We start from the raw sequence: 27,234 nt of genomic DNA on the forward strand, positions 1-27,234 counted from the left end.
AGAGACACTCTCTGCCCCATACCCTGACAGGCACAAAGCCCTGATGGATTTACGGCTTGGTGCCACGTGGAGGTTGAGGTGTTGAGGAAAAGTGGCTTCTTTGACTTGGTAATGGAAAAGCTTTGAGGTGGGTAGTTGATAGATCTGGCTAATAAATAGCCCTTGCTAACATCAAGTTAAAGGAATACGATGATTTCTTCCCCTTTGATTATGGAACTTAAGTATAAAGTTGTTCCCACAGGAAAATATAAATCAGCCCTAAAAGAACCATTTCACATTGCATCTTGTAGGAACAATTATGTTGAAAGTGGGCACGATGTGTATGAAAGTATCTTTCATGTTGTAGTATTTGCTTGTAGTTTAGCGCTTGATATTAATTACATGATGGAACTGTCAAGTCCTGCTTCTGTGTACATTCTAGTTCACACAGATAGGTTTCTTTTCTCATCCTTCTTGCAGATTCATTAATCCATTTGTGCTAAATGTGGGAGTTCTTTGGCATCCAACAAGCCATTCTAATAGCTGATAGTACTCCGAAATCTATAAAGAGGCACTATCATTTCCTTTTTTCTGAAAGAATGCCTTTCTAGGTCAACCTGCACCCTACTGAATGGCCACGCTGAGCCCTCTCTACAGCTTGCAGAGCTGATGGATAATATGTCTAATACATATAATGCTTGGCTGCTCTTGCATTTGGATGGCTAAAGGGAAAATAGAAAACACTGTGTATCTTCCTCCTTTATAGGATCTAGGGACCAAGTTAATCCCACTGCTTAAAAATTTATCAGGTAAAGACATTTAAATCATGAAAAGTCACAGGGCCCCTGCTTTTTGGTCTTGTCAATGCTGCAAGCAGATCGGAAGTGAGCTAGCGGTAATCAGAGCTAATGCCTCCAACAAGACTGAAAAAACACACATGCAAAAACCAGTAGTTCCCATCCTCAAACATTCTACCTCAATTTCTTTGGCCTCTCATAGCTCTTAGGGACTTATAAATCCCTCAGACCCTTAAGTGTTTTTTTCTCTCTCAGCCAAACTTGAGAAGAATTCAGGATTTGAACAAGGATGACAGTCAGCATCTATCAGCTATAATTGAAAAAGTTCCAGGCTGTCTAATTTTCTAAGTGTTAGGTGTTTTAATCATTAAGGTTGTTTGTACAGAAACCCATGGAGATTTTTGTTAAAGATTTCTTCTGCACACGTATATCAGCCGATTTCCCCATGCTGGGAGAGATGGGACATAACAAGTATTCACGTAGGAAGATGTGCCAACTAGCCTAGTGTTTTACACAACAACTTGACATCTCTTTCACCAGATATCTAGGTTGAAATACAAAATATACTAAGAGTGTCTGAGAATGCTATTTCACTTGACTCAAATGTTTGGTATTCTTAAAGTCACCAAAGGATTCTATTGGCAGGAGGAAAAGGAAAAAAAAAAAAAAAGAAAGGAAAAAACAAAGACCACTGTTTATAATTCCACAAGTCATATATTTCAATAACATAAAATGCTACATTCTAGAAGATTCTAGAAATTGCATATGCACAATTTGTGTGTGTGTGCATATATATTTCTGCTGCAATTAAAAATTGCAGCAGAAAGTAACACAGATCTGATCACCAAAGCAGAGGAAAGATTTTATGTCTAAGTGATCTCAAAGAACGATTATGCTGAATGGAGAAGGAAACATGGTTAGGGTAGGAAAACAACTGCTAGGTAAAAAATAATGCACCATCTGAGCAGGTTCAGAAACACAATTGTGTGGAGCAGTGAGGGAAGGAGGGAATCCCAGTAGCAGTGTAGAGAAGCAGAATCTCATCTGACCCCTTTAAAAATAAGCGATGTTCCAGATTTGATGGTTTCACCATTCAGATTTCCCCTCTCAGCACCATACACTTCAGGCCAAAGATCGGGATGTAGGTTCCCATTGAAATCATCCTTAAGAATGGAGGGCAGAGGAACAACTGGCACACAGTAGGCTCCACCAAAGCCCCGGTCACACCTAAGGAAAAAAGGAGTGGAAGAAAGGCATTACTTGTTGTGAGTCTGAAAGCCGCTTACGTTTTTGTATTGTCAAGAAAGCAGCTGCTGGTTTTGTTGACTTACACACAGCGTCCGTCATCGCAAATCCCTCGTCCTGAGCACAGCCAGGGGCACCCCGAGGCCAGCAGAACGTTATCAATAGCCCAGGAGTCGGCCCCCATGGTGTAGTTGGACTGAATCCATCGGAAGCGGGTCCTGGGAGATCTGGCCAAAAACAAACAAACAAACAAAACCCCCACACTTGGTTAGACAAGCACCCTCGAAAGTAGAACATTCATTTTAATTCCTCTTTCACTCTCAAGAGCCCACCTCTATTCCAGTTCCCACTTACTTGAGACAGTTCTCACACCGAGCGTTGGATGCTCTTTCCCACTGAACCCCAAAACAAGAGAGTAGAAAACATGCTTTTTAAATATTTCACCTTTTATTCTTTCTTTTCTTTTTTAAAGATTTTATTTTATTCATGAGAGACACAGAGAGAGGTAGAGACACAGGCAGAGGGAGAAGCAAGCTCACTGTGGGGAGCCTGATGCAGGGACTCGATCCCAGGACCCTGGGATCACGACCTGAGCCAAAGGCAGATGCTCAACCACTGAACCACCCAGGTGCTCCTCACCCTTTCTTTCATACAAGTGTCTTCTAGTACATGTGGGATGGGAAAGTTATCTCCAAGGATCAACTTATTCTGTGGTTGAACCACGTGCAAATTTCTGTGTTTTGCTTTCAGGCTTTTCCTGCCATTGAGGACAAGGAAAGAGAGAGAAGGCATGATAAACATGAGGAAAAGCTGGAATCTCAGAACGTTCTCATCATGAGGTTCCCGTTCTGCTGTCCCTAAATGGTTTCTGAGGCAGTAAATGGAAGCCCCATGGAAGTTCTGTCTCCCTGCTGGGCCTGAGGTTCTGGATCCCTAAAGGTGAGGGCCAGAATGATGGGATGCACTCCTGCATTTTCTATTTGATTTGCAATCTGCTTTTGGAATGTGCTGTCAGAAGATGACCTTGTCAAGGAATATACCAGCCTTAGCCCAACATCGGAAGCGGTCCCTCACTTGGGAGCAGACTGCACCGAAGAAGTCTGTGCTCACTTATTTGGAATGTGGAACACAGCCTACTTGAAGTAGAATTTCAATAGTAACATTTCGAGTGCTATTGTTTCCCTATACAAGTTCTCCCTCAGTGCAACACAGCTGCCAGTGTGGGGGCTTAAAAATGGAAATCCGATCACATCACCACTCCACTTAACACCCTTCTGATGGTTCCCCAAGGAATGGAATGTCAAGGCCAAGCTGCATGACCCCCCCCCCCCCCCCCCCCCCCCCCCCCCCGCTGCAACAAGGCCTCTCCACCTAGACAAGCTCTACCTCCTTACTCAGTTCAGAGATTGGCTCCTCCAGGAAGCTCGCTCAGATGCCCCTACCCTCAGGTAGTACGCCTGTGTTTCAATAACATCCCCCAGTATTAGCAGTATCATCATTTTATATCATAAGTAACTGCTGAGATGTCCACTATAATACGTATGAGTCCTGGTATCCGCTATTCCTTTTGCATTAGAGTTCTACAATTAGAGTTCTACAGCAGATATTCAATGAATGTTTGTTGAATAAAAGTACAGTGAATAACTGAGCTACTGGGGGTCCACAGGAAACCATTTTTGGCTAAATGCTGAAATGCTTTGGTTTCCTGCATTTGTTTTCTTTCTGCCACTTTGTTGTCCATCTCTGAATCAGAACCAAATCAGCAAAATGGAAACCACTGTATTTAATATAGAGAGCATTTAACACAGGGAGCTGGAGGTACAGTTGGTGCCAGACAGAGCTGAGAAGCCAACAGGGGCAAGTGAGGAAACCAGAGTTGAGCAAAGTGGGGAAGCCACCACAAGTCCAAAGCTGGGGGGCTACCGGGAGGAGACACTGTTGCTGGTGCCCAGGGGCCAGGGTCACATGGAGGGCCTTCTCCCGGGAGCTGAGTCACTGAGGTTGGCCAAGATGCACTGGAGACACAAAGGGAAAGGGAGGGATACCCTGTATTATCTCTGTTTCCACTCTGATTATCTTGCCAGGCTCTGCCCCTAAATCTCTAAGGAAGCCAGCAGATGCAGGAGGCTGGTATGCAGGCTGCAGAGGCTGCCTTGCGCATAAATCAGCACAAAGTAGTGTCAGGAAGGGGCAGGGTTTTGAGGGGGTGACATCCCAGGACGGCACAATCTCTAACCAGCCACCACAGGACACAGCAGTTCCTCAACAGATCCCCAAATTATCCCAATGCCTAAACCACAAACCTGGGAGCTTGCTGTAATTACGCCCAATGCAACTCTTGAATGTGATCTGAAATCCCAGGGAGGGGAGGAACGATGTAAAAACAATATGAGCATTCTGAAGGAACCAAATTTTTACTCTCAGTGTGGTACTGAGAATAAAAAGAAGGAAAGAAAGGAGGAAAGGAAGGAAGGGAGGAAGGAAGGAAGGAAGGAAGGAAGGAAGAAAGAAAGAAAGAAAGAAAGAAAGGAAGAAAGGAAGGAAGGAAGGAAGGAAGGAAGGAAGGAAGGAAAACGAAGGCTACTATTCTTCCGTGTGTGATGATTCCACATACTGCTCAGCGTGAACAAATATCACTCTGGTTATTGGGTAGATACTAATTTTTACAACAGAACAGAACTTATTTTTAAAACTGGATCCGGTGGGCAGGCTTCATGTTGCCAAAGAACAGGGAGGTTCAGGCCTGTAAAACTTCTGGAACTCACTAAGCCCGTTAAAAAATCGCAACCCAAAGCACCTGGTACTTTCCGCAACCGCCCACCCCGCCAGCACGCTCCATGCATAATGATCATGAGGGAGTAATTGCATTGCCAAGTGGAGTCACAATTATTTTCCAATTAGGTGACAGAAACCCAAAGCTCTGACATGAAGCCAAACGACAATTCTCACATGGTGGAGAGTGGAAGGTAGACGGTGATCCGCTTCCAATTCTGGAATCGTTCGGAGGTGTAAGTTGAACTTTCCGTGTAGTGCAGGCAGCCAATGGTTGGAGGCACACACTCTTCAGTGACCAGGTGCCAGTCCCTGCCGTTGTTTAGAGAATACTGGAGCTGTACACTGTGGGAGTCGCTGAAGGGCTTGCTGCAGCCCATGCTCATTTCAAACTGCAAGAAGGTTGATGCTGACACATGAAAATCCCAGGTCTCTGCATAACGAGGTTTTCCTACAAAAAAGGAAAAGTTTAACGGTAGCCTATAACTGTTCTCTCCTTGCTTATTTTGCATTTGTGCTTTGTAATGAACACTTTCGGTGGCAAACAAAAAATTATGTCTTATCTGAAGTTACTTCGTCTCGCAATAATAGCTTTTATTTGGTTAGAATAGACTTGGACACATGGAAGGCAGCTAGTTTGAAAAGCGTTACCATCTTGAGGCATCTTATATCTGCAAATTATGAAACTCGGGGAGGTGTTCAAAGAGAGATTTTACGGCTCTGCTTTGAAGACATCTGAGTTAGACCACACAAAGGACAGTTCTAACGTAAGCTGCCACTGGACCTAACAGGTTATCTTGGAGGTCAACCCAACTCTTTTTTTTTCCAGAGTCTCCCTCAGCACAGGCAGTTATGTATACATTTTTGTATTAGAGTCTCCTCTTGGGTTTTAGTTCATTTAGTCCTCTAGTTAATTAAATATTCTCCCTTTATCTGGTGAAAATATATACCTATGTTTTCAGTGAATATGAGAGCGGTGTCCATAGAGAGACAGTCAATACCAACTTGACCTCCCTGGATTCGGTACCAGCTGGCTTGCAAATCAATGGAGCCATCAAATTTGTCTTGAAACCCAGTTTGAGAGCTGTCATTCATTCCTATAAGGACATCATCCAAGGCCCACTGGGCTGAATGTTTCCCTGAAATCAGATGAATAAAGGTGGTTAGAGAGAGTTCGTTATAGAGCCTATCAGCATCTTTATGACTGTGATTTTAAATCAAATTATCCAGGAAACTGAAAGCAAATTAAGATGCATATGGTATAATGTGGCTTTAACTGCATGCTCTCAAGGCCACCAGGAAAGGTGGCGTGAGCAGTAACTTGCCATGTTGGGGCTGCCACCATCGAAAAGCTGTAGCGGGGGTTTTCGCCTCCCGTGGTAGGTCAATGGAAATGATCTGTGGCTCCAGAAATGACATGAAGTCCAACTCTCGAAGCAAATGCCAGAGTATCCCGTTGTCATTTGAATACTGAACAACAAGCCCTGAGTTAAAAGACATAAATCCAGTTACTTGGACAGCTTTCCTAGAGGCAAGAAAGGCAAGGAACAATATTTTTAAAATGGCAAGACTGCAGCAGAAACTTCAAATTGCATCTCATAGAACGAGGGCACATTCATCTAACGTCCAAGGAATGAATTAGCAGACCTGAAGTCTCATCAATTCCTTGACAGTTTCTAGGGCACCAACTCCCAGGAAAGGGAAGAAGATGAAAAAAAAAAAAAAAAAAAACAACAACAACCCGTAAGTTCTTTTAAAGACTACTCAGCTTTGTATGAATGATGAGTAGTTTGGTGAAGAGGACATAAAAAATCCACTCCAGATCATGTATTTGAATTTTAGATTGTGTCCTGAACATTCCCAAGTCTCATATATCATTATTAGACACTCAGAAGAAATGTCTCAATCTCCTCAGCACAAAATCAAGTTGTGCTCTTCTTTTGCTGAAGCGCCAGACAGGAAGCATGGCCCAATCTGAAATTCTATTACACAGAAGGAAATCCTTTCACTGGCACTTCATACTGTATCAGACTTTGGTTACTGAAGACAGAATGAAGTCAGATTACTAAATAGCAAAGCAGAAAATTCACTCCCCTTCAATATTAGTTCTACTTTCCTTTCCGTGTCACCCTTTCCCTCTTTACCCACCCCCCTTAACCAATGTCCCTCCACCTATTACCAGAGTGACATGATTTAGGGACCTGCCCATTAAAGTTATAGGACCATATAGGCTGCCCTTGCTACGTCTCCTGGAAACTTTTTTATTTATTTATTTATTTTTTTAAGTAGGCTCCATGCCCAGTGTGGCCGCAGTGCCGGGCTTGAACTCACAACTCCCAACCAAGATCACGATTTGAGCTGAGATTAAGAGTCAGATGCTTAGCTGACTGAGTGACCCAGGTGCCCAGACACTTTTTTATGCTAAAAGAGGACAGGGAAAGGGTAAGCATGAATGCAAAAAAAAAAAAAAATTGAGAATCAACAGGATATCTCTGTATCTATGTGTCTGTCTATATATCTATTTATGCATCATCTATTCATGTATGTAAGTATGTATGTATGTATGTATGTATGTATGTATCTATCTATCTATCTATCTGTTGCTATTGATGGGAGGGGCAGAAGGCTTTCTTGGCATCTAATTACCTATTCCATAACTGTTCCCAAGACTGGTACTGCATACTCATAATTATGACTGGTGATACTGACGTACTTTCTGATTATTCACAGAAATTATGTTCAGTAAAGGTGTATTTGTTATACTAATTTTGTTATATCTTAACCTTTTTGGAGAATTTTAAATCATTCATGGTACATACAACTTTTTGATTTTCCCCATCATTGGCTGGTGGGAATATCTCAATCCTTTTATCATGCTGGGTAACTAAGAGTTTACTAAAATTAAGTTTCAGGAACTATTAGGATAAAATATAGAAGCAAAAGAGTGCCTTTTAAGGCTAGTTGTTAGCACATGGAATTATTGTTACCACATCTGACAAGGGAGGATGCCAGGAACAACAATGACTAATACGCAAAAAATCAGAACTCTCAGGAAAATTAATCTTACCAGATTTAAAATAGAAAAAATCATCATTTATAATGAGAAGATAAAGATAGCTCAAAGAATAGGAACTCTTTAGGGAGAGAGCATGATGCATAGAGGTGTAGAGATTGGCAGTTAAAGCTTCAGTGGGTGGCTGCAGATCCATGTGTTGGAGGAAGAGAGTTACAGTAAAGTTCATGAAGAAAATGGAAGGTAGTCTGTTTCTCGTCTTTATTCTAGTTAAGTTGAGGAACTTCTGGCAAAAATCCAGTCCCCAACCTTTAATGTTTGTTCAAAATATATTTGCTTTTAATGTGATTTTGGGTGGCTGAGAGAGCAGACACTTCAAAATTTAGTTTTTCTTGTGACGATTTGTGTTGATATGGTTTATATTTAATAAGATGAGAGAGAGAATAGTTTAGGTAGTTATCTATCTGGGGTGTGTGTGTGTGTGTGTGTGTATGTGTGACCTATTCAGAAGGTAGATTACAGAACCAGAAAGGAAGCATCATGAGAAAAAAAAAAAAACTCTCACTAGCTAGTCCTTTCTAGTACCTTCTACTCAAAGTATGGTCCAAGAACCAGTACCATGGGAACAGGACCTACCTGTGGTGGTTTTAAAACCTGTCCACAAATTCTTTGACACTCTTCCTTTCAAAAAGTGGAGCTTGGGGCACCTAGGTGGCTCAGTGGTTGAATGTTTGTCTTTAGCTCGGGTCGTGATCCTGGGGTCCTGGGATCGAGTCCCGCATTGGGCTCCCAGCAGGGAGCCTGCTTCTCCCTCTGCCTATGTCTCTGCCTCTATCTGTCATGAGTAAATAAATAAAATCTTTTTTTTTTTTTAAGTGGAGCTTAATCCCCCCATCTTTCTTTCTTTGAGTGTCACTGGACTTAGTGGCTTGCATGCAATATATGGAATAGGATAAGAATGACAGTGTGTGATTTTTGAGACCAGGCCATGAAAGGCTTTGCACTTTCTTCCTGTTTTCTCTCATGGTCCTCTTGCTTGAGCAAAGCTGGGTGACAGGTGGTAAGGATGCTCAAGCAGCCTACAGATAGATTCACCAGGAAGAAACGGAGGCCTCTTGCCAACAGCCATGAAAGAGAGCATATTAGAAATAGATCCTCCAGCCCTGCTTGGGTCTTTAGATGCCTGCCCACCTCCTGGCTTTTATCTTACACGCAACCTTATGAAAGATTCTGAGCCAGAACCACCCAGCTAAGTTGCTTCTGAATCCCAACTCACAGAAACAAGAAGATAACTAACATTAGTTGTGTTAAGCCACCCAGTTTTGGAGTAATTTGTTCTACAGCAAAGCACCCCAGTCTGGCTGAATCAGAATCTGCCTTTTAAAGCTTCCTACGGGTTTCTGCCTGCAGGCCTCATTAGCCTTTTTAAGAGTATCACAACAAGGTCTGCTGAGATTAGGGCCCAATCCCAAACAACAATAAAGGAGGGCCTCCCAACAATGAAACAAGGGAGGAATGCAAGAAAGGGAAACAGCAGTCTCCATATTTTATATAAATTGCTGAGCCCCATTAGCTGTGTCATCTGACACACTGCACATCTGAGAAAAAAACCAAGCCATTTTAGCTCATCTACTGAGAGTTTTGGGCATGTACATTTCTCTCTCTAAATTACAACTCCATCTGCATGCTGCCCCGTCTTATTGAAAATAGCCTAATTTTGATTTTAATTCCAAATATGTAAATTAATGCTTCAGCTTGAGCAAGTAAAAAATCTTTACTTTCATCAACTGGAAGAGATTGGTTTAAGGATTTAGGCAGATTTACATTTTAACAACCAGTTTTCAATAAAAGGCTGAGAAATGCCTGTGGGATGTGAATTACGTGGCTAGCAAGGAGTTTAATAGCTCAAGAATAGTTGAGAAAAAGTTACTTGTTCCTAAGGGAATTTGCCCGGTAGGGCCAACTTCATTTTTCTCCTTTCTTTTTTCTTTTCTTTTTTTTTCTTTCTTCTTTCTCTTCTTTCTTCTTTCTTTCTTTCTCTCTCTTTTCTTTCTTCTTTCTTTCTTTTCTTTCTTTCTCTCTTCTTTCTTTCTTTAAGATTTTATTTATTCACGAGAGAGAGAGAGAGAGAGAGAGAGAGACAGAGACACAGGCAGAGGGAGAAGCAGGCCCCATGCAGGGAGCCTGACATGGGACTTGATCCTGGGACTCCAGGATGACGCCCTGGGCCGAAGGCAGGCGCTAAACCACTGAGCCATCCAGGGATTTCCCCCAACTTCACTTCTATATCAAGTAGATGCTTCCCAGTATGCTCTGGTGAGTTTTTTTTTTTTAAAGGTTATATCCACAGAACTGTAATTTTCAGAAGAGTCATGTACACAATTGCTATATTGTTCCAACCACCAAGTATTTTATAGTAAAGGTTAAAGAAATGTTAAAATGTTCTACCTCTCCAATCAGAAAATAAGGTCTTGATGCCAAGGACCCTGTCTTCTGTATATACCTCAAAGCTCCTGCCTCTGCATGGGCAGAGTACATGTTCTATAAATATTTATGTGTTTTGAACTACTTATTATTTCTGTAGGGTGATCTTGTAAAAATTTAAATCAGATTATGTCATCGCCTGGGCTAAAAAGCCTTCTGTTGGTGTCCATGACACACAGACTGAGACCCCCATCTCCCTACCATGGCTAGCAACGCCCTGAATGCCTGGGCTCCTGCCCCCATTTCAACAATTCCCTAGCCACACTAGCCTTATTTCTGTTCTCCAACATCACAATTCTTTTCTACTTCGTGGCCTCTGCTGTTTCTTCTGACTGGAAAACTTTCCCTTTTCCATGTTGCTGGCTCCTTTTCATCCTTTAGATTCCAATTTAAATGTTTCTTCCTCAGTGAGCCCCCTCCCAGACCACTTTATCTAAATCAAATCACCCAATCAGCAGCTGTCATCTCATCAGCTTATGTATTTCCATCTAGCCCGTCAATCTAACCTCTCAGTTATCTGTTTTCTGACTCTCTTCCCCAGAATGGAGGTGCTCTTCCAGGAAAGGGGTTTTGTCTGCTATGGTCATGAGTGTCACTCTGGTTCCCCCCCTTCTGGCACATGGTGGTTTGGACTTCTTGTCCCCTTCACCATCCTCTCTCTTTCCCCCTGCCACATGGCTGGCAACATCCAGAATCTACCCAGCAGCTGCTTCACTATTCTGAGTGCTGGAATAAGGACCTCAGATGAGCCTCGATTAAAGTGTAGCACAAAGGACAAATCTTTTCTGTTTTAACCCACTGAGATTTATTTATTTTTTAAATTTAAATTTAATTAATTAACATATAATATGTTATTGGTTTCAGACGTAGAGATCAGTGATTCATCAGTCTTATATAACACCCAGTGCTCATTATATCACGTGCTCTCCTTAATGTCCATCACCCAGTTACCTCATCCCCCTACCTGCCTCCCCTCCAGCAACCTTCAGTTTGTTTTGTATGATTAAGAGTCTCTTATGCCTTGTCTCCTCTTGTTTTGTCTTACTTTATTTTTCCCTCCCTTCGCTTATGATCCCGTTTTGTTTCTTAAATTCCACATATGAATGAGATCATATGATAATGGTCTTTTTCTGATTGACTTATTTCGCTTAACACAATACCCTCTAGTTCCAACCACGTCACTGCAAATGGCAAGATCTCATTTTTTAAAAATTTAACCCACTGAGATTTAGAGATTGTTCATTGTAGCAGCATAACCTAGCTCATCATGACTGATGTGTCAGACATTTGGTGATACTATCTGTAGCCTAGAACATGTTTGGCTTAGAGCAGATTCTTTATTTTTTTTTTTTTTTTAAGATTTTCTTTATTTATTCATGAGAGAAGCAGAGAGAGAGAGAGGCAGAGACACAGGCAGAGGGAGAAGCAGGCTCTATGCAGGGAGCCCGATGTGGGATTCAATCCCCGGTCTCCAGGGTCACGCCCTGGGCTGAAGGAGGCGCTAAACTGCTGAGGCACCCAGGCTGCCTTAGAGTAGATTCTTAAATAAACATTTGTTGAAGAGATTAGGGAATGCAAAATGGTCTGTAAAAGTCTTTAGACCACTGCTTCAGTAAATTGATGATCTGGGTAATTACTAGACTAAAAGTACTGAGATACTCAGAAAAAGTCATGAAAGCTTTAGTTAGTGACGATATGGCGGAGCATATTTAGGATGGATCGTTAGAGATATTAGTAGCTCCACTAACAGATATGGTTTAAGCCAACATGTTATACACAGTTATGCCTGAAATAATAACAAACTCAGAAGCTACAAGACTTGTCACACACCATCCATGAGATCAAGGTTTGGAGGAAGATCCATCTGAGAGGTCCATGGATTCTGTGCTGGGAAAAGTTGCATTCAGGGTTCCTTAGGGCATCCCATCCTACCTGCAGAGCTCCTGGAGACCATTTATATATGCCATAAGTATTTTGTATTTCTTTCAGAACTGAATCCCTGGGACGCCTGGGTGGCTCAGTGGTTGGGGGTTTGCCTTTGGCTTAGGTCATGATCCCAGGGTCCTAGGATTGAGCCTCGGATCAGGCTCCCTAAAGGGAGCCTGCTTCTCCCTCTGCCTATGTCTCAGCCCCTCTCTCTGTGTCTCTTATGAATAAATAAATAAATCTAAAAAAAAAAAAAAGAACTGAATTTCTGAGACACAAAATGGTCAGGATGCCTAGACAAAGCAGAGTTCTGGGCAAGGAGGGAAGCAGTATGCAGGTGGTCAAGACATCCATTCTGGAACAAGCATCAGTGGTTTCAGTCTCTGCTCATCCACTTACTGACTGCATGATCTTGGGTAAGTTACTTGACCTACTGTGCCTCAGTTTCTATAGCTGTGAAATAGGACTAATAATGCCTATGGCAAAGAGGTATGAATGAAGATGAAATGAATGAACAGATAAAACACTTGGAATAGTGCCTTGAGTATAATATGTGCTTAGTAAAAGTTAAGGTTTATTCCCACCAAGAACTGTTTCTTCTACCAAAGGATGCTAATATCACCAGAACATTTATGGGCAGGAAGCAGAGTCTATTTGCCCAATGCAAACAGGCTTCTAGCCCCACACTAAATGTAAAAGGCTCTGCTATTTTTTCTATTGAAACTTATAAAGAAACAGCATTCCTTAAAAAACACACACCACACACTTTGATCATAAACAAATATACCTTGATCAAAACAAATATACTGTGACATGATCCATAAGCTTTTCATTTCAGGCTTAAGGATCTAGATGAGGAACCTAAAAGATCATGGCTCTACACAGCTAGCCATTTAATGATGGAGAAGAGAGAGAAGAAATGATGCAATGTAATGTCTCAGTTTGCAAAATCCTGGCCAAATTTTGGGAAGAAAGAGGACTAATTTGCCCAAAGTAACTATAATTTCTATGGAAATACAGCAGCTTACCTTCATTTCTAGCTCTTGGTTTGATACAGGTAATTCCTGAAGTTTTACTTCCAATTTGTATATAAAACTGAACAAGTCTGGGGAAACAAACAAACAAACAAACCAAACTTCAGTTTACTTACAAGTGGGTAAGTTCAGAAGAGATTTAACCTTTTGCATTTTGACACATTAAAAAAAAGGTTCTGTAATTCTGAAATATGACTTTTAAACACAAAGGGCATATGAGCAGAAACTGCATAGATTATATAGCCAGCTAATTCTGCAACCATTTTAAAAGGTTAGTTAATAATTATTAATTTTATTCTGTAATAATGGTTTAAGCAAAAGGGAACAGTTGAACTCTGCCTCAATGCCAGAGTCTGATGCAATTTAATGAAATCACTGAAATGCTCATTCCTTAAATTGGGATAATACTATTCTTGGAAATTCAGGATGAGGAAAAATCCAACATCAAGAAGCTAAATGCTACATCAGTGTTGGGCCACATAATGACCTATATTACTGATTTAGACTTGGATGGTTTAATTTTTCACAGCTGACACTCACTCAGTGTGATGTAAATTAGGCCTCAGTCTACAGTAAACCAACAGAGAGGGTTATGTGACAGGTGCACCTCTGTGAGAACTCAGAAGGGGAAAGAAAGCGAAGGCAGAAAAACCATGACACAGAACCCGAGTTTACTGAGGACAAGGTATAGAAATTCCAAATATTTCTTCAGTTTCCTTTCTTCCAATTCTTAAATAATTTAATTGAGAGCAATACAAAAAGCACAATTTTATTTTAGGCGTGCTACTACTTCATTTGACCTTAAAACCAAGCAGTTATTTATTTTACCAGTAGGTGTCAGTGTAGGTATTTAAAATTTCTGGAGCAGTTTTTAGTAAGTGAATACAAATAAACTTTGATAAACGGAATGCATCATTTTTTGGACACAGAATTTAGAGTTGAAGAAAAGTCTTTGTTTCATCTGGTATATATAAAAGTAATACCAAATAGTCCTTATAGTAACGCAGAACTTTAGAAAACCAAGCTGACATACATTAGGCACACAGACAGTGATGTCTGTAGGCTGATTAATGAATTGGGGTAGTTTTGCAGAAACTACATTATTGTGGAGTTCAAGTTATGCTTCATTTTTACATAACAAAATCTATATAGAAAAATCTTAGTATGTAAGTCCTCAATAAAAGAACAGTTTAAATTTTTTTTTTTTTTTACTTTTTAAAAAAGATTTTATTTATTTATCCACGAGAGACACACACAGAGAGAGGCAGAGACACAGGCAGAGGGAGAAGCAGGCTCCATGCAGCCTGATGTGGGACTCGATCCAGGATCGAGTCTCCAGGATCACGCCCTGGGCTGAAGGCGGCGCTAAACCTCTGAGCCACTCGGGCTGCCCAGAATAGAGAGTTTTAGATCAGATCACAAAGCCTGGTAAATATAATGCTCACAGAGAAGTGTACCAATAAACTATTTACCGGATATTCCTGGTGTCCAGGGGGACAGTCCTCGCTTCCCTTTTGCCGGGGCCATTGAAGTAGAGAGATTTGCCATCATTAAGTGTTCCACAGCCGGTTCCAACCTGGCCTCCAGTTATCTTGTACCATAGAGGGCTGAGCTTCCCCTCAAACCTATCGAACATCTCACTGTGATTAGGGACATTAGACACACAGGTCCCTTGTGCAGCTTCCGAGAAAGGAAACACATAGGAGAGAGGCTTTGTTGAAATTGTTACACATTAGAAGGTACATTCAGAGCATGGGCTAAGGAAGCCTTTCCACAAGTGTTAGGGGAAGGAAACCATGTGGAAATCTGTATCCCACAACTGTCTGCCCAAAATACAGTCATCGCTACCCATCATCAAAAACATTATTCCACCTCTATAATTTTTTATTAATAGAGAGACATTGGGAACCACAGATTTCTGTGGTTCTTGTTCCTAAGAGTACGTGTGCAAACTGAGAAATAGATTTTGTCCACCACAAAATTTGCTCCTTTGTTGTCCTTTTATCAGAGGATCAATAAGGAGAGTTAATGCCAGATTTTCAAAAAACACCCCTGAAACCATGAGTGGCAGTGCTCTCCAGAGAAGGCCTGCAACAACATATGTTTGTCTTTGGTCATGCGCCAGATAAAGGGCAGAGCACTGAAACTCTGGGAAGCATCAATTTGAAGTTGCCTCTAGGAAAAACTCTGAAAGAAGATTTTGAAGCTTATAACATTTTCTTTAATTTTACTCTTTAATCTCAACTCCCTTTTTATTTTTGCTTGTAACAATAGCCAAGGATGACTTGATCAGAAAATATTTCTCTTATAAATTTCTCTTTTTGGCAGTCTTGGATTTATCATTTCTTACACTGATTTTTACTTTGCACATATAAAATTACATTTCTTATAAAAAGCAATGTAAAGTACAGAGAGCCCCTTGTATAGCCAAGTGGTCAAGTAAGAGCTTAGGTTTGAGTTTTAGAGAATGCCTCACAGGACTTTGAAGCCTAGCTTCAGCAACTCCTCTCTATGTGCCCTTGGAAGAGTTATTAAGCTTCTCTATGTCTCAATTTCCTTAAATATAAACAAGACAATAACAGTATGTACTGTGGCACAGGGTTTTGTTAGAATTTGGGATGACGTAAAAAGCACTTACTATAGTGCCTGGCATGAAGTAGACAGAAGGCAATGTTAACTACTATCATTATTACTAATAAATAAATCTCCCTTAGGGCGTGCAATTAGTGTTACCATATATTTTTTTTCTGTTGGGAAGCTCAAAACTACAAAATATCTTTTAGCACCTCAAATGCCTGGGTGGCAAATTCCTACAAGTAGGACTTAAAGAAGAATCATCTCAGAATCTATTTCCCTAGAAGAAGTAACATGAAAGACAGTAACTACAGAAGGATATTTTACAAACAAATCATCAGACATATGCCTGCGGCCTTACCAGTATATCCCAGGTCACAGAAACACACCCCTGAGACACAGTCCCCGTGGCCACTGCAGTAACTGGGACAAGGCTCAGATATGTACACTCCATCCAGACCAAAGGGAGGCACATTCTTCTGTGAGCTGCTCTCCTGAATCCATCGGAATCTGGTTTTACTATTGGGAAAAACAACACATGTGTCTCTTATATCAACACTGTGGCCAAAAGCACTGAAATATAGAATGGCTCAGAAAAATTAAAGAAAGGTTTCATGCTTATTTGAAAGTCATGTCTGCTTCATTGAACACTTAATAATGTTTATGATTAGGTGTCTCTACCAGGGCTTTCTCAAAACCTGTTGATTTCTTCTTCAGCCTAAACGTTTAAACACCAAGAGGATATCAGGTACAGAAGACTTTCGATGCCCCAGAAACATATTATGGGTAATTACTTGTATATTTTCCATCTCATAGGCTTTTAGTAATATAAACCAGAAAGGTATTCCTTTCACATAATTAACATTTCATCCTTCCACTGCACTAATTTTATGGGCATTTTCAGAAGAGGCTGTTTAGGAATTTTTGAGACCATCAAATAGAATATTCTTTGTTAGGATACATAAGGGGACTCTGGCTATTTGCCACTGACATGATTCTGGCAGGAAAGAGTTAAGTTTGTACTGACAGAGCTCCTCCCACCTGTTGCCTTCCTCTTCACCTCTCAACTTCAAATCCCTAAGACACTCATTCTATGAGCTCTTAGCAACCATTTGGACTGCCAATGAATACTGGCTACTGCCAATGAACAAAAGACGGACCTGGTCCCAGTACTTTAAAACCCTGGAACATCAGTTGTCTGGGCTGCTGCCCGGTACTTCTTCCCCCACAACAACAGTCTCAAGGCTGCCAAACTAACACTGGTTCCAGTCGTTTTCCAGTCTTTGCAATCCTCTCAGCACATCTCTTTCCTGCACACATCTATAATATCCTACCAGAAAAACACCTCTTCCTTCTCAGTTCTACTGACATCAAGGAAGGAAGATGGATTAGGTTATCTGGAGTCCAATTAATTCTGCTGCCAATATTTATAGACTTTTGAATGAATTCAGTTTCTTCATAAAAGAGGGCAAAGAATCTTAAAGATTAATGAAGACTGTCAAGGATAACTAGAGACAATGTTGGTTCCTTCTCCTCTCTATTATTGTGGAAATAATACAGCAGTGTCAGAATGCATTTCTTTATAGCTTTTCAAATAGCTTTGATTATTTGGCAACACAGAACCATAAACCTGGATTTCTTTCTTCATTATTTTAAGTTACCTACTCCTGGCAAATTTGTGAAATGTAACCAACAATGTTGTTTATGAGATTGAAGTTTTCAGAGACTAATCACTCATTCATGCAAGTCTTAGCACACATTCTTCAATGTGTTAAGAGGAAAGTGAACACATTCTTTATTTCCTGTAAAGTGAATTCGAAATATATTAGTCTTATTTTTTAAGGCAAAAGACAACTGAAATCAGATTAAAAACACAGAACAAAAGCAAAAAGAAAGAAAAAAAGAATACACAGTGGTTGTGCCATGAACCTTGGGAAAATTCCCCCCATTAGGGTTGTTTGGTTATTTAGGTTGTGCAGATGCTTTTCCTCTCAAAGGAAGGAAATGGAATTGATGATCAGTAGCTTTTGCCAACTGCTGCTTTTAAGGAAAAAGGTAAGGCCTCTGGGCCCCTCTCAAAAGATGGTATATATTTGATAAAAAAGGAAAACAAGCCAATTCTCTGATATGAGTCTTCTTGGATTGGAAGTCATTCTTGCCTCTTCTTTTCATGTTTCTATAATATAGAGGAACATGGGTTTGCACCTCTTGCCCCATGGAAAGTAAAGAAAGAGGTAGGAACAACTACCCTTTACCCTAGGTTCTCCCATATGGGCCAGATGAGGGCATCTATCAACTGCTCTATTTCATGGAAGAGACAGACTCAGGTGGAGGCCCAGCAGCATTCAGAAGGTTGAAGAATCCCACCTTTAGGTAGAATTCTAGATGCTTTGGTAATGTGATTGTGGAAGAAAGGAAAGTAAAACCCTTCACCCCTCTGTTTCTTGGGGTGCCTATAATTTTCATAACAATAAAAGAATCCAGGTCTGGTCAGGCCAGAGAGAAGTACTCCCATGTCTAAGTCTCCTATAGACCCAAGAAGCAGAGGGTACTGTTAGACATTTGAGAATGTGAAAGACCTTGGGGCTTAGCATTAAGGAATCCATATTTAAATAAAGAAAAACAAAATAGAACAAAATAAAATGATGAATTATTTGGTTAATAGGGTGAGTCCAGGACATGATGAATCCTAGTTAAGAGTCCTAGCTGAGAGTCCATAGTTCAAAGCAAAAGGGCAAGAGATTGTATTTCTTTTCCTTTTTTAAATCTCTGCTACATGGTTTTCAATTTAGTAGGTGCAAATTGAAGCAAGAAAGTTTTCACTGATCACAACATAAACAAGGCTTGGCTTCATTTTAATTTTCCCAGTTGTGTCTGGTTCCTGATGACTACTGCTTGCTATCCGGTCTTACTCTCCCATCCCGGTCTTAGAATTGAGCACAAATAAATCAGAAACTTCAGGGTTGCTGGAATAAGAGGAAGAACTAGTAAGAAATTCACTAAAAAAATGTAGTCATGGAGAGACCACCAGAAGATGCATGGCCAAAGTGAGGTGGGTGTTTCATTTCTTTCTTGAAGAAGTAGCTGGTTTCTGATGGTTTAAAGTTTTTCTGCCTGTTTCTTGAAATGTCTTCTAATTCCTTGCCTAAGAGCTATTTTTTTATAATAGGATACCTGTTCATCAAACTGTTCATCACTTCTGATCTTTGCTTGAAAGCCTCTTTTTATGCCAGCAAAAATCCACTATGCCTGGGATCCCACATGCTCCTAATTTAAACACCAGGTTACAAGAGACCTGGCATGCAGAGAATTTCTTGATTCAGCACCATGAATTCATCATTCTCTCTACATTAGGATATTCGCTGCTCACTACAGGAATAGCTTTGTCAACTGAAGACTGGATAACTCTTATCCTTGGACTAGCTCTTCTCTGGGTACTGATACTCAACATGTGAATATGATGGTAGAGCAATAGAGAAGGTTAGTTGAAGACAAGCAAAGTATTATGCTGTCCACCTAGACAACCCTGATTACTACTGCTATTGAGAAGGACATAATCCTAGAAGAGCATCTTTGACCTGATAGGAAGATCTGGGAAGGATTGGAGGAGATAATGACTGGGGGAAAGACAGAGTTTAATTTTACATAATTTTACTAGAAATAAGCCATAATGTGGCTTGATCATTCAAATCATTGAACAATACTTCCCCTTTGTCTTGCTTTCCCAGATGAGGAAAAAGTAGAAGGTAAGACTCTATCTCTAACTCCTTTCCCAATTACTTTTGTTCACAGGATGCCTGAGCAACTAGGAGAATAGGCTTCTATAACTTCCTCTTCCACCAGCACATTTGAGAGTGGTGTTACATTGGCCTCTCCAACCAAGAAGATTCCTGTGCACCTACTTGTTCTGTGCAGAGGTGGCACAGGTGACGGTGGCAGTGGAAGAGATATTCTGCAGTTACTAAGCAACTATATTTCTAGCATATTCATTCCCTAAGTCCCCCCTACCCCTGCCCCCAGAGATATCAACATTTTGCATTCTGCATAGGGAACCTAGAGTAGGCTACATGACATGATACATTGTATGGTCAGGGATGCTGTTGAGTGTCAGGGGTATACCAACATCTATCTACCGCCACCAATGTCTCTCCTTTGCAGGCAAGAGCCAAGAGAATGACTATGAGGACAAAATCCTCCTTTGAGAAAATCAGCTTAGAATTATTTGTGAAAGAGCAATGTTCTAGTAACTATTATAAGCATGTTGCCTCGTGGCAAAATAGCTCCCAATTTTAACAATTTTCACACTTAGAATTCTCAGCTTTCCAACACTGCATTTGGAGATAGTGGAGTTGAACATATTGCAGAAGAAACAACAACAGTTCTTAAAGGGGAAACATATTTACTATTCTTTAGTAGAGAGCTCTTTGTCCTGAATGCCATCAGCCAGAAAGCTGGAAGGTATTCAAATTAGCCAGAAGCTGGACTCTAATGCAGACACTTTCTTCTTCCAAGAGCTGAGGTCCGAGACAATATTGATACACTGGGAGCTTCAAAATACTGCTCACTTTGTGATATTAAAGAAAACCTTTATTTCTCACATGTGGCTTTACCATGACTTTCATAGTGATGTTTTGTAGCGCCTCGATATTCTAGTCATTGCAGGAAATACACACCACCTGCTGCTCCTCAGCTTCATGGCAAGCCGTACTATCTATTTGGGAAAGCTGTGGTTGGGTCAAAGTTTCGGAAAAGCATCAGGGTGGAAGGCAGTGGTGGTGGTGAGGACTACAGGGCTGTATTGCTATGTGGCTAGCTTGTGATGGGCAGAAAGTAGGATGAGATGGCTATTAGGATAGAAACACAGATAAATTCTCATGGCAAACGAGAGATGCCTCAGAAGGTGAACCCTACAGAGCAGAACTAACAGCTGAGAAGAACAATAGATTAGAGAACCTCTCCTAAAGAGCAGAATTTAATCAAGGCAACTTTCTTGTCCTGGACATTGCTCACGGAGGAGGGAGTCCTAATGAGAAGTTATCTTGCTTTTAGAATTCCTATTGGCCATTGGCTGCTATGTGCTTACCATTTCTCTCCCCACCACCCACCCGTTTTTTTTTTTGAGTGGAAGTAGCTCTTGTTATTATCCTGTCAGTGTCTCACCACTGTATGTTAGATATGGATAATTGTCTTTTTAGTTCATAGGCCTCTAGATCAAGAGAAGCCATATCTGGGGAGCCATGGCCATACCCTGCCCTGACAAAGATCATGAGATCAGCAACTTAGTGCTTGACGCTGTGATGGGATGACACTTGGGAGGTCTTGGGGGAAGAGTGAATGCATCTGGCTATGGGAGAAATGTGAATCACTAGGGCTAGGACAAACTACCATAGATTGTTACAATAATGCCCCTCAATGAATCACACCTCCTTGTGTACATGTTCCTCTGCAATCTGACTTTTCTGCATTTCCTATCAAAAAAGGGAGTCTGTTTTCCCACATTGTGAATCTAGACTGGCCTTTGTGCTTTGCCTTGACCTATAGGATGTCACAAATAAAACAGTCTTGCATCTTTTACTACTCTTCTCTCGGAACTCTAGAATAATCAACTGTGAAAGATACTGGGCTGAAGGTGATAAAGAGAAAAATGTCCTGCGGAGCCCACACACTAACCAACCCACTGATTATGCAGTTACATGATGGATCCTAGATAGAGCAGCAGCAGAACTACCCAGATAATCCACAAACCATGAGAAAGTCAATCGTTGTTGCTTTTGTTTGGAGACACAAGTTTTGGAGAGACAGGTTGCATAGCAATAGAAAACTGTACAAATATTATCCTAGGCTGTACTCAGTAATAGAAACAAAGGGTAAGGATGATTGTTTTTAAAAAAGTAATGTATCTGGGCACCTGGGTTGGCCAGTTGGTTAAGCATCTGACTCTTGGTTTCAGCTCAGGGGCTCAGGTTCTGATCTCAGGGTCTTGAGATCTAGCTCTGAGATCTAGGCTCAGCACTCAGCAGGGAGTCTGTGTAGGATTCTCTCTCCCTCTGTTCCTCCCCAATTTGAGCTCTCTCTCTCTCAAATAAATAAATAAAATCTTAAATAAAATCAAATAAAAAGTAACGCATCTATGCATCCCTGACTCCTTTTTCCTTCTACTGCTTAAGAGATGACAAGATCTGGAACAGCTGCCTTAGATCAAGAGATGAAAATGTTGTGCTCAGAATGGCTGAACCATAATTTCAGCTCCGAACTGCTCACCTCTGGACTGTGATATGAGAAAGAATTTCTATCTTGTTTAAGCCTCGTTAATCATTTATATTTGTTTCCCTGTTATAGTAGCTGGGCCTGTGTCCTACCTAAGACACGGTGCAAGTCAAATTCTTAAATTTCATCAAAGAAGGCCAACACATCAACATTGCCACCTACACATCAAGTCCTCTGAGTCTCTCTTTAATATACTACAAAGAACACTGACTGGCTGATAAAGACGAAGAATTACTTACAAGTAGACTTAGATCCACTGACTGAAAAACTCTTTCCTGGAAAAATTGGTATTTATAGATTATGCTTCAAAACTTAACAGAGAACCCAGAAACTTGAACATCCTTGACTAAACAAGTTCTCTCCCTACCTGGGAAGTTTGTCTACCAAAGTCTGTGGTGTAATTTTTGAGAGATGCACACCTAAGTAATGAGGGAAGCAGAGAATATAACCAGCTTATCTAGCTAGATGGTGCACAGTAATTTTGGTGATCAATTAGGGGACAAAATGGTCTCCAAGGGGATGCCTGGGTTGCTCAGTGGTTTGGCACCTGCCTTTAGTCCAGGACGTGATCCTGGGGTCCCGGGATCGAGTCCCATGTCGGGCTCCCTGCATGGAGAATGCTTCTCCCTCTGCCTCTGTCTCTGCCTCTCTCTCTCTCTCTCTCTCTGTGTCCCTCATGAATAAATAAATAAAATCTTAAAAAAAAAGAATAGTCTCCAAGGACTTCATGAATAAACCACTCCTGTAGATTGCTAAGCTTTTACCACTGTATCAGTCAGGATGATATCAATTATTCCGTGGTGACAAACTATCCCTGATCTCAGTGGCTTAACTCAACAAAAGTTTATTTCTTCTTTGTGCTTATGCAAGATGTACAGTATAGATTGGTGAGGAAGACTGTTTGTTGTAGACAAGACAACAAGACCCCGACTATGTAAACTATATCTCAAAACATGCTTTCATAAAGCAGAGAACATGGCAAAATGCACACAGGCTCTTAAAAATCAAACATTTCATTTCCATACACATTTTTTTAGGCCATGTCAAACTTTAAAAGGTCTGAGGAAAATATAATCCTACTATATTCTAGGAAGGAAGGAAGTTGGAAATATTGCTGAGTGGCACTAATGAATATTCCAAGTGTATATTAAGGCACAACCAGAAAGCTGTACAAGTAGATTTATATCATCTAGGCTCTGCAGAAATGTGTTGAGTTGGTCACAATTTAATGTTACATTCTGGGATTCAATTAAGAAGTGTTTGCTTGAAGAATGTTTCTTTATCTTTCATGAAACCATAGAGTTAAAGATACTGATCTCTGTGTTAGCTACTTTATCTGGCATAAGGAGACTTATACATGCTATAGATTTATTCTAGAATACTGAGCATGGGAAAAAACTATCTTTTTCTTAAAAATCAGAATGCATTTTTTTTTCCTTTTTACCCAAACATGAGAATTAAATGACCCGGCGTCTTCTCCCTTTATCCTAGCTGCTAGAAAACCAAGGGTTAAATTTATTGCCCTATGAATGAATGAGTTCACTTTCAGATTTTTGTTTTCCATTTATCTATTTCTCTGCCAGTTGATCTGTAATCTTTCTATTATTTTAATAGTCGCTTAAAGGGATCTTTCATATTACAGGAGATCTCGAAATGTCCACACAGGGGGGCATTCAATTATCTCAAATCTCTATAAAGCGAAAATCAGACACAATAACATCTTATGACTCTCTTAGCCTTTAACCTCTTTTGTTCACTGCTGTACTCCCACTGCTCAGAAAGGTGCTCAATAAATATTCACTGTATGAATGAATAAATGAGCGAATCTGTTTCCCAAGCATGCATGGCCATATGTGCATGTGTGCCCCTGCACGACCCCCACCCCCCACTTTAGGAATTTTGCCCCAGGGCTCTTTCCCTCAGGAGTCATTTTGTGAATAGATGTAGCCAGACTATATGCATTCTTGTAGGTTACTGAAATGATGACACTGAGATAAATATATGCTCCCAAGAAATAACGCCCATGGTGCGTAGTAAGAATGGTCACTTTACCTGGACGCAAGAGACCTTGGGATAATGATGGTGATTCTTGTCCATTCTTCAAAGTCCCCCGTGTGATACATGGTGGGCTCACTTAGTTCCCTGGAGTTTCCTTCACATCCTTTGCCTGCAGAAGCTGGGTAACAGCCTTCTTTCACCAGAAACCAGGACATACCAGCATCGTGAGAGTACTGAAGAAGAACCGGGGCAGCACTGCTGAACTGATTGGCACACCCTATGTTTAGCTGTCAAAAGGAAGACAGAATTATACAAGGTCTTGGTTCCAAGTTATCATTTTAACACATTAGGTGCTACAGCAGCCAGGGCTTTCTACTGACTGCCTTATATTCTCAATGATAAGACTCGCAGCTCACTTCCAACCAAGACTCTTCCATGGGTTATAGAAATCTTTAGGTGAGCCACAGGTGCTTTTAAAGAAAATCTGAACCAGTTGCCATTTAGTGGATCTCTCGGAATTACAGAAGGGAAAAGAGAAGCATGGGATCTGTGGTGTTGGAGCGAGGGACAAAATCCAAGAAGCCAAGAGATGATTTTCTTCTCTTATGCCAGGCATACAAACAGAGGGAAGCAGAAGATGAAGAGCTATCCTCTTCTGAATACAAAGGTTACCTGAAGAGAGGGCTATCCTCCCTTTTTTTTTTTCCTCCCTCCTTTTAGCCGAACAAACATCTTTATTTTCTTGCCAAAGCTCAGTAAGAAATTATTGCCAACTTAGATGAAAAAGCTAAATTTTTGCCACTGTATCAAATAAGCAAAATAATCTGGAAATAAAACTATTGTTCTGTGTACTCATGTAGGGGAATGTCATCATAGGATTAATAACATAAAAAAACTTGAAAAAAAAAGCAACTTAAATCCCAATGCCCTAGCACAAGTGTTTTTATTTTTTCTATTTTCTCTTCTAAAATTTATAAAGAAGTATTTTTTTGGTCATATAGTTGAAGCTATCACACTCCTAGAACTTTCTATTTTGTATTTAATCTATTATTTTATTATTATATGCAGCCTTGCAAAGAATGTTAATTTTTTTCTTTAGTTGAACTATTATCACCAGATAAATTTCTACCAGTAGTATTACGGAGTCAAAATGTAGAAACACTTAACATTTTTTATTTATATGTGTTCATTTTTAATCAATTGGGTTCAATTAATCACTTTTACCACAGCTTTGAATATTATTCAAGTTTAAAACAGCTTCTTTCTAAATTGGTAAATGTATAAATGATTTTATTACTGTTACAGTTTATATTTTTTGGTATTATAAATGTCAAACTTTTTTCCTGATATTTATTTAATTATATGTCATCTTAAATGACCTATTCATATCTTATTTCATTTGCTGATGGGAGCCACCATAGAATTTTATTGTATAAGACTATAGATAAGATTTGTCCAATTTTGTAGAAAAACAAATTGAAGTAAGCACTCAAAGGAACATGATCATGACCAAAGAATAAAGGATGAAGGAAAGGTAAGGCTGGAGGCAAATAATATTGGCCCAGAGCTCAGGTGGTCAACCAGTTCATTCTTGTGACTATACCTTGATCTGGTCTTTCAGAAGAAGATTCTATATTTTCCTTATTCCCATACTCACAGCTAGAAAGCATCTCTCAGAAGGATTTATAGTTGAACTTGTAGAAATTTTATTGTGATACATTTATTCAAGTATATATAGATCAATGTCAACAATATAAGCAAAGACTTGACAATCTTGGATTCATGATTAAACTCTTCTAATAGAAATTCCACTTATTACACATAAGCAAGCATAATTTTCAGTTGGTATGTGGTGACAGGAGTTACAAGAGGCACACACAGTTAGCTTTTTCTTCATAGACCTATTATGACCGTCGTCGTTTCTAAAGTAGGCAAGTTGATGGAACCTTCAGTTCTCTGACAAGTCTGTGCCTTTTTAAATTGACCATTTAGTCTGCCTCTTAACTGTCAGTGTTTTCTAGTATTCAATTCTTGGCTTTCTTATCTTTTTAGTCTATACCTGCTCCTAATTCTCATTCACAATCATCATTTCAAATCTCTTCTGAATACCTGTAACTCCTAGATTGAACTCCTCTCTAGCTCTCTGGAAATGTCCATAACTGATTCCTACACATTTCCCCTTCAGGGATCCACATGCATCCCTGGTTCCACAGTCCAAGTCTGTTCTCATCATCCACCACTCTTACACAAATCCTCCTCTGATTGTATCTCCAATTTCAATGACTGGAGCCAGAAATGTGGGAGTCATTCTAAACTCCATTCTATCATCCAACAGGTCACCAGAACCTGTTGACTATGCCCCTTTAATATCTCTCAGATTCATCTCCTTATTTTTATAATCCCATGCAATGCCTTAATCTGGCCTCCTCACTTCTTACTCTGATGACTGCTCTAGCATGCTTTCTTTGCTCAGAATATATTCCACAATCTGAGCACTCTTCTCTGCCTTCTCTACCTGCACACAATCCTCATTATTTTTTACCTGGATCATTGCAATAGCTCTGCCCTTGCCTTTGCCACTATATTCCCAACAGAGTCCCCAGATTCTTTAAAAGCCTGAGTCAGAGTCTGTGACTCTTCTGCTAGCCATTTTATTCAGAGTAGAAGTCCAAGTCTGATTTTCTTTCTTCTACCTGTCTCCCCATTTTTCTCTTTCTCTGTGCTCTAGACACAATGGCATCCTTGTGATTTTCTGAATTTTTCCAAGCACACTCCTGATTCAAGGCCTCTGGGCTTTCTGTTCCCTATGCCTGGAATGTCTTTCCCAGATAGCTGCATGACTCACACTTTTAGCTTTCATAGGTCTCAGCTTAAAAGTCATTTTATTGGTGAGGGAACTTGACAACCCTTTATAAAATAATAACTACCCTGCACCACCCTAGTCTACACTCTCTGTTCTTATTTATTTCCATAGCCTACAACAGATCCTGGTATATAGTAAAGGCTTTATAAATATTTGTTGAATAAATGAATAAATGTACTTACTGATTACAGTTTCTTCTCCTGTTAAGTCAACAGCCATACTGCTGCCAGAATGATCTTTCTAAAACAGGTCTGATTCTTGCACTTAATGTATTAAAAATCT

At 40.3% G+C, this 27,234-nt stretch overlaps 1 protein-coding gene across 3 annotated transcripts in view; it reads right to left on the reverse strand.

The window, feature by feature from the left end:
• RELN (reelin) overlaps positions 1–27,234 on the reverse strand; it is a 478,955-nt gene that overhangs the window by 80,784 nt on the left and 370,937 nt on the right. For all 3 annotated transcript variants that reach the window (XM_072759913.1, XM_072759912.1, XM_072759911.1), the window contains exons 28-36: positions 24,144–24,376; positions 16,186–16,343; positions 14,723–14,930; positions 13,245–13,321; positions 6,119–6,277; positions 5,744–5,932; positions 4,971–5,244; positions 2,108–2,248; positions 1,826–2,003 (exon numbers count right to left, since the gene is read on the reverse strand). In XM_072759913.1, the coding sequence (XP_072616014.1) occupies positions 1,826–2,003; positions 2,108–2,248; positions 4,971–5,244; positions 5,744–5,932; positions 6,119–6,277; positions 13,245–13,321; positions 14,723–14,930; positions 16,186–16,343; positions 24,144–24,376 (1,617 nt within the window). The remainder of the gene's footprint in view (positions 1–1,825; positions 2,004–2,107; positions 2,249–4,970; positions 5,245–5,743; positions 5,933–6,118; positions 6,278–13,244; positions 13,322–14,722; positions 14,931–16,185; positions 16,344–24,143; positions 24,377–27,234) is intronic.

This window comes from Vulpes vulpes, chromosome 5, assembly GCF_048418805.1.
Source record: "Vulpes vulpes isolate BD-2025 chromosome 5, VulVul3, whole genome shotgun sequence".
Taxonomy (NCBI): Eukaryota; Metazoa; Chordata; class Mammalia; order Carnivora; family Canidae; genus Vulpes; species Vulpes vulpes.